At 43.1% G+C, this 7,610-nt stretch overlaps 1 protein-coding gene across 5 annotated transcripts in view; it reads right to left on the minus strand.

The window, feature by feature from the left end:
* Positions 1-1,318: 1,318 nt before the first annotated feature.
* The window catches only part of PBX3 (pre-B-cell leukemia homeobox 3), a 188,919-nt gene continuing 182,627 nt past the window's right edge, over positions 1,319-7,610 (minus strand). For all 5 annotated transcript variants that reach the window (XM_005881485.2, XM_014529367.1, XM_014529368.1 and 2 more), the window contains 3 exons: positions 6,341-6,453; positions 5,462-5,551; positions 1,319-2,854 (listed from right to left, as the gene is read on the minus strand). In XM_005881485.2, coding sequence (XP_005881547.1) covers positions 2,762-2,854; positions 5,462-5,551; positions 6,341-6,453 — 296 coding nt within the window. In that variant the 3' untranslated portion in view covers positions 1,319-2,761. The remainder of the gene's footprint in view (positions 2,855-5,461; positions 5,552-6,340; positions 6,454-7,610) is intronic.

Here is a 7,610-nt window from a genome sequence, read left to right on the forward strand (position 1 = left end):
GCTGAGCCCGCGCGAGGGAGGATGGCTTCGGAGGGCCATCTATTTTATAAAGTTGACTCTCACAGCATAACTGGCTCAAGATTAATGGGAATGGTGGCCCTACACCCTGTTTTGCCTGGTTCCACCAATTGAAACAGTAAAACAGTTGTATTTATCATAGACAATTGGCTGCAACTGATTAACATTAATTTGATTTCCTGTGAGTCAATTTCCTTGAGATATATAGTAAACAGGCCAATTACCTGCTATTGACTTCTTTTATTATAAAGATTTGGATATCAGCGACAGATGTGTATGTACATATGTGAAATTTCTAACCATTTGAATAAAACAAAAACAATGTTTAATCTAGTTAAAGGATGTCTAGTTGGTCTTACATTTTACAAGTTTAGAGTTTTTTAAAAGCTATGTTAAGGCCCTAGCCAGATAGTTCAATTGGTTATAGCAGCGGTTCTCAACCTGTGGGTCACGACCCCTTTGGTAGTCGAACAACCCTTTCAGATATTTACATTACGATTCATCACAGTAGCAACATTACAGTTATGAAGTAGCAACGAAAATAATTTTATGGTTGGGTCACAACATGAGGAACTGTATTTAAAGGGCCAGAAGGTTGAGAACCACTGGGTTAGAGCATCATCCCAATACGTCAAGGTTGTAGGTTTGATCAACCAATGAATGCATAAGTAAATGGACAACAAATAAATGTTTCTCTCTCTCTCCAATTAAAAATGTGTTAAGATAAGTTGCAGGTTTTATGTATTTAATGGCATCTGAGGGTTACTTTTTCCAGAGAAACTTTTGCTTGTTCTTAACTGGTGTCTCACAGAAGTTATGAAAGTGAAGAAATGGGCGTGACAAGACTGGCTATTTTTAAAAAGTTACAACAAAGGTTTTTCCCTCTAGCTAGCGAGTGCCAACTGCATCATTAGGTCAGGATGGAGAGTGTAAGCTCCAAGGGTAGACACCCAGGTTCAAACATGGCCCCTTGTTGTCCGAGGTGTGTGGCCGATGGCATTTGCTTAGTTAGCCTCTATGAGCTTTAGTTTCCTAATCTATGAAAATGCAAGTATTCCTTGAGGCATGCTCAGAGCACAAGGATCAGGAGGACAGGGAACAGTGGCTGGCAACTAGCCAGGAGCCTGCACACAGAGCTGTCAGTTGGTAGGGGCTGTTCCATCCTCCCAACACCACCGTCACCTCAAAGTCCCCCTCTCACAGGCCACACACCTCCGCACCCAGGCCTGCCTTGGGCAGGCTCTCCCCTGGGCCTGTATTGGCTGGGCCTGTATTGGTGGTGTAAGAAATGGCATCAACATTTAATCATGAAAGCAAAAAGTTTATTCATGTTTGAAACTACATATAACTACCACGAGGAAGACTTTTTCAATCCAGGGTGTAATCCAGTTAGAAAGGAACACGAAACGCTTTTAATACATTAGAATCACCGCCACAAATTATTTTCATGACTCAATCAGTTTCAGAATCGCATACAATACAAAAAGAGAGAAAGGAGAGGGGCCCCATCACACAGGGTGACATATACAGTACTGAATACTAAAATCCGAATGCATCACAATTAGTCGCCGCTTTTTTTTTTTTTTTGCATGAATTAGTAACAAGATGAAGAACATTCAAAATGTTTCTCAGTATTTACAACAGTTTTACTGATTCTGTGTTAAAGACCCAATGTTTCCACCCTCGGTTTTTTAAAAGTTGCAAATGCAACCCTGATTTTTCTTTTAAAAGATTACAATGTACATTACATTTTATGAAGGGAAACAAAGAGTTAATTACAAGATGCAAAAAGATAAGAAAGAGACAAACTACAGCGTGAGTATTGTTCAGAGGTAGTAAGTGAGCACTCTAAGCTACAGAAAATGTTGAAATTCTATTGGTTTGTATGAGTTCGCATGAGGTAATAAAGCTGTGTTTTGATTGGTGAGATGTATAAATACTCTTTTGCTACACTATATACAATACTCCAGAGAGCAGAGCCTTGGTCAATGCCCAGAGGACGTAGCAAACCTTGACAAGTCTGTGCAGCACCCAGCGCACATCGTAAAACCCAGATGGATCTCATGTTCACCTCCATCAGCAGCAAGTACCTTCATCTCCCAGAACAGTCTGGATCCATAATTTAATTACCAAGCAGACTCTGGGCACTGGTGCTTTCAGAGAGAGAAAAGATGCCACCAGTCTCTGATCTAATTATAACATAAGAGATCGCAACACAATGTGATGAAGAAGAGTCTTAAGCACAACCATCATTAACAGAGATAGCCAAACAGCTCCTTTATTCCAACTCCTTTAGCAATATGAAAGAGAGACAAGCAAAGTCTGCGATGGAAACACACGAGAAGTTCAATTTAGGTGAGGTGAGTCTTTGCATCTGCTTTAACCATTGAGGTTTAGCATACATTGTACTTTTTTACCCTTAAGGCCAAAGTACTTGGCAACTGTGAAACCATTAATGTAAAATATTGATAATAAATTATGATAAAATAGCTACAGGACTGTCAACAATGTTAAATCTTGGCCTAATTGGATAAAGTGCTTTTTTTTTTTTAAACATTGTGTGTTTTTAAGTATAAATACAAATGATTATGATTCTTTAAAAAACAGATGACCAAGTTCTCTAATAAGACAAGGTTTTACAGTAAAGCTGTAGATGGTGGGCCACAAAACCGCTTTCCTTCTCCTCCTATTGCTCTGAACGCACTAGCGAGGCATGTCAGCTCAGGGAAAGTGTTGCCAGAGATTAGTTAGAGGTATCAGAGTGCACACTTCCTGGGCCTTCTGTAGGAGAAGTCACAGAAGATGGAGTTGTTGCGTCCTGCCAGCCTCCATTAGCCTGAAAGGAGAAACACAGTTCAACGGGTGCACGTCTACATATTAATTCTACTCCCCGATTTAAAATACCAGATGACAACATGAGAGCAAAGATGCATTAGCGAAATGTATTTTCTAAACCCACTTTGGCAGCACTCTGAAGTATGTGTTAAAGTGGGATTAAATGCATGTAAAACAAATCCATCCCACCAAGTAAAGACTTGGCAATAAATCAGCACACGGAGGGAGGGCTCTGCCAGTCTGAAGCTGGCACCAACCTCAGCCTGTGATTTGCTGGTAAAGAGGAGGTGACTAGAAAAGAAATCTTTTAAGAAGGGAGCAGTAGAGAAGTCAGGGCAATGCCTCAGCAAGACCTTGGGCCCACGGAGTACAAACTTCAGCCTGGCGTAATCCTCGTCTCCATCGAGAAGAACTGCCCGCCCTTTTCCACACAGGCTGACAGTCAGCTACGATAATCCCGGGAAAACGAAGGCCCCGCATTCCATCCAAATAGGATCCTCCAGAATGAAAACGCATGAACTGTGGAGGAGCACACACTATTCAAATCTGCATTCCAATTATCTCTAACGGGAGCTCCTATCCGGGATGTTGCTACCGCTTTTCACAGGCCACTGGGCCTTCCTGCCTCAGGTCTGCATCAGCAATAACAGTACTCAGAAACAAATTTGCCTCATGTCTTGGCCTATCGAGGCAATTGCTGAAATCAACGTCTGATCAGATTTCTGCTGTGGCAGACCGCTTGTCGCTACATATTTTTATGTCAGTCAAGAGGGAGGTGCTGGGCTTGTGAGTTGGGGAACCCTGAGTGGAAGTGACAGAGCGGGCCTTTCTGGAGAGATGGCGAGGGCGAGCTGGCTGACACCCAGCGCCCGCGGCACAGAGGGGCCTCATGCGAGGCTGCCCCAGGTCCGGACCTCCCACACCAACGTCAGTGTGGTCATGAGGTTCCCCGGTCCCCCTGCATCCCTCACATCCGTCTGCAACTTCTGAGAGGCCACCCAAAATGTCTTCCTTTAGGCCTGTGTTAGCAGGCTTCTGAGAACTCTCTAGATTCCCTGTGCAGCCTGGTGCTGGCTGCTAGATGAGCCGTGTGCTGGGAATTCTTCCTTCTCCCGTGATCGCTGTTCTTGGAGAACTCCCTTTCCTCCCTAGGATCACCCACAGAGATGACCAGAGCCAAAGGGAAAGGGATATTCAGGTTTGAGGCATATCAAGTTCAGGTTAGGAAAAAAACCAGTGTCAGCAGTGTATTTCAAAGCCTCAGTAGTGCAGGGCGGATGCTGACATGCTTATGTGTATTTGTGTGGACGCTAAGAAATCCTCTTCTCTATCTAAAAGGTAAGCTGTTTTCACCCTCAGGTATGAAAATCTACTTAGAAAAAGAAAGACTCTTATGCAGATACAAGTCTGAAGACATTCCATCTGAAGTAAACATCATTCCTCTTTTATCCAAATTTATAAACAACAAATGTACAATATTTTTACCCAGCCTGGCAGCTGGAGGAGAGGTTGTCAGCAAGCATTCTTTTTTTTCAAAATAAATTAATCCTTACTCTGGTGGTTTGAGATTATGCACTGTATTATACAACAGCGCCTTATCAAGCCTCATCAGTGAAGATGGAATTCATGTCTGTAAAACGCTGCAGGCAATCACAGTTTCATATTTTATCATGTTGATAAGGATATCGCACATTCTCTGAAGCATTTCAAAACACTTAAATGAAAAAGGAGAAATGCAACTAAAAGGCTTTTTATATGGTTTGTTGTGGGTTATTATGAGTTATTTATAAACCCAAAAAGAAAGATTTGACATTTCAAATGTAAAAGATTTGAGTATTTAATGGTCCTTTTTCCCCGTTACAATTGAACATCCTCAATCACTTTTTAAATCATTAATATTTTACTCTCATAGCAAGTCAAGGCCCTAAAAAGGGAGAATTGTGTCCATTTTCTTCCTGACTCTACCACCATGTGTTGGGTGGTTCATTTCCTCCCTAAATCTGGAATCCCAGCTCCACCCTGATGACCTAATCCCCCCCACCTCCCCAACCCCCCACCCCATTTTCCATCCATGTGGGGGGGGGGGGGGGGGGGGGATGTTAAGCTGAATTGGCTACGAAAGTTAAAATCAGTTCCTCCATAATTAAAACCTGAGAGGCAGTGTGTCTTCCATGCTGACAGCACAGCAAACTGCTCTGAAGAGCAGAATCCTTTGTGCAGCCTTTGTTGATCGTTTGGGCCCTCCAAGGCTGTCCCCTTCACCTGAGCTGTGTGGGGGAATTTTTCCTGCTGCTCGATTCTCAGATAAATGACCTGTTCTTCACCTTTTTCCTGGACCCACACGGCAGAGGCAGTAGGAGATGGCACCTTGATGGACAGGTGTTTTAGCCACTATTGATGATGCACTCTGGGTATCTGTGAGGACTTCTAAGGGCATGTAAGCAACAAGTGTTTAACTTCATAAAATAAAAGGGTAGTGAAGACGCTGCCTTCCCTACCCGCCCACAGATGAGAAGCCAAGTCAAATGGCCATTAATTTATTTATTAATCGCCGTTTACCTGACACTATTTCTACAGCTCTTCACATGTGGTCCCCCAGAGTACTCACATTTAAATTATGTGGACTGTACAGTGAATTTCCTCCAAGGCCATCACTGTAGCCTCCCGTCTGATTGATAACATGACGGAGGGTATCCACCTAGAAGTGAGACGAAACAAAATTCATCATCACAAATCTATTAAAACATCATCACTTACAAAAGGAAACAATTTGAATTATGTGTGCCACGTGGATTTAGCATCTTCAATGAAAGACAAATTATCAATCAAACGTGACTGGCAGAATTTCAACCATTCTTTTCATGTTTAAACTCACACGTCTTTTATGCCAGAAACAGTAATGTCTTCATGGCAATGCAAACTTTCCATCTACACCGACCAAATGTGTGTGGTGGCTGTGGGTGAAATCTACTTATAAATGTGTATACTGATCTCTCTCTCACACACACATATACACGCACACGCGCGCGCACGCACACACACACACACACACCTATGTGCATAAAAACTGTTCTCAATAGGATGAGAAAAATGTTGAACCTGGAATATATTTTAAGAACTTAGGTTTTTATATTCTGACTTAAAAAAACACAGACATAAAACAGTAACCTATTTGTAAATCATACACTCACTGGTACACACAATTTTTCTGGTCTATTTTGGTACAAAATAAGATGCCCCTAACCCCTCTCCATGAGCTCAAGCCAGAGCCGAATGCATTCACAAAGTTGATCAAGTTTGAATCATCAAAAGTCGCTGTTCGCTTGACTTCTCGTTAAATTAAATGTGGGGCTGATGGGTCACGTCTGGAAGCACCCAGCCCAGGTCCTGCACAGATGTGCAGGCCACTTCCATGGGGTGAGAGCAAGGAGTTTTGAGCCCAAACCCTACCCTGCCAGAAAGGCCCCAGGCGGGGCATTTCTCCTACCTGTGATTGCACATTGGCTCCGACTTGGGACCCTTGGTAAGAATCCCCATTCAGACTCTGCATGTTCATGAACATGTCCCCAGAATTTGGGAGGTTAAAAGAACCAGAAGAACCTGGAAAGGAAAGAGTTAAGTGGCTGAATAACAGAGAGCTACACACAACCCTCACAGACCTAGAGGCGGGAAAGGAGGACAGGCACAGGAGGGAAAGGTCTGCACAACATGAAGCATTTCCGGGCTAAGAGGATGGAGAGTAACGGCAAAGAGCTAGGTCCCGAGTCATGTTACAGCTAGGAGAGTCCTACCAATGGGGAAGCTCAATAAGAAACAAAGAGAAAATCAAAATAAACAGCAAAACACCTAGTAGCTGGCCTGGCACCATCCCGTTTTATCTCCAGGATCTGGTCATTAAACATGCTCTTCACCATCATTAACTCCATGGTGGACAACTACCCAGAGAAGAAATATTTTTCTGAAGCTCGTTCTAAGCCATAATTCTACCTAACTTCCATCTGTTTTCATGTTCCATTAAAAACCCGGGGGGCAGGGGGGGAGAGAGAGAAAGACCACAAAACAAACAGAAAACTCCCCCATATTAATAATATGAATTGCTTCTCCAGTCTATCTGTTTGGACCAGCTGCACAACTTTGTCACTCAAGTTCCCTGTAATTTTAAGATGTTTCTAATTCCATCACAAATGTCACATAAAATTTAGGTATGAGGAGCCAAGATATTGCACCCATGTATTAAGTCCCATATCCCTCACAGCTAACCACCCACCAATCCTAGCAAGCCAGCACAGGTGCTGAGGAAATGCTAAGAAGGGCAGCAGACAAGTCTGTGGCCGCATTAGGTAGAAAGCAGGACTGTACTTCACTCCAACATTCTAGCCTCATTGCACAGCAACAGATAAATGTCCCACTTCTGCTATTTCATTCTTTGACAGGCACTATTGACCTTAAAATGATATAAGAACAATATAGTTAAAGTAATCATTAGTGGTGGCACTTGGCCTAATCTGCTGAATTAAAAACCACTACAAAGTGTGAAAGTTCCAAAACCTACCAGTAGCGAGTGAACTCACTGTAACAGTAGGTTTCTACAGGCTCTGGCCATTCAGTCATTCCCCATCCCAGGAGCAAGCCTGCATTTTTACACAATTCTCCCTTTATAAAGCCACCGTGCCCTCAGTAGGGCTCTTGCTTCCTGACCTGTGGGACAGGGCTTTGTGGCCTAAGGCTGCCTGGGCTGAGCAGGGAGTGAGCGCCCA

The sequence above is a fragment of the Myotis brandtii genome, unplaced genomic scaffold, assembly GCF_000412655.1.
Source record: "Myotis brandtii unplaced genomic scaffold, ASM41265v1 scaffold68, whole genome shotgun sequence".
NCBI classification, from domain to species: Eukaryota; Metazoa; Chordata; class Mammalia; order Chiroptera; family Vespertilionidae; genus Myotis; species Myotis brandtii.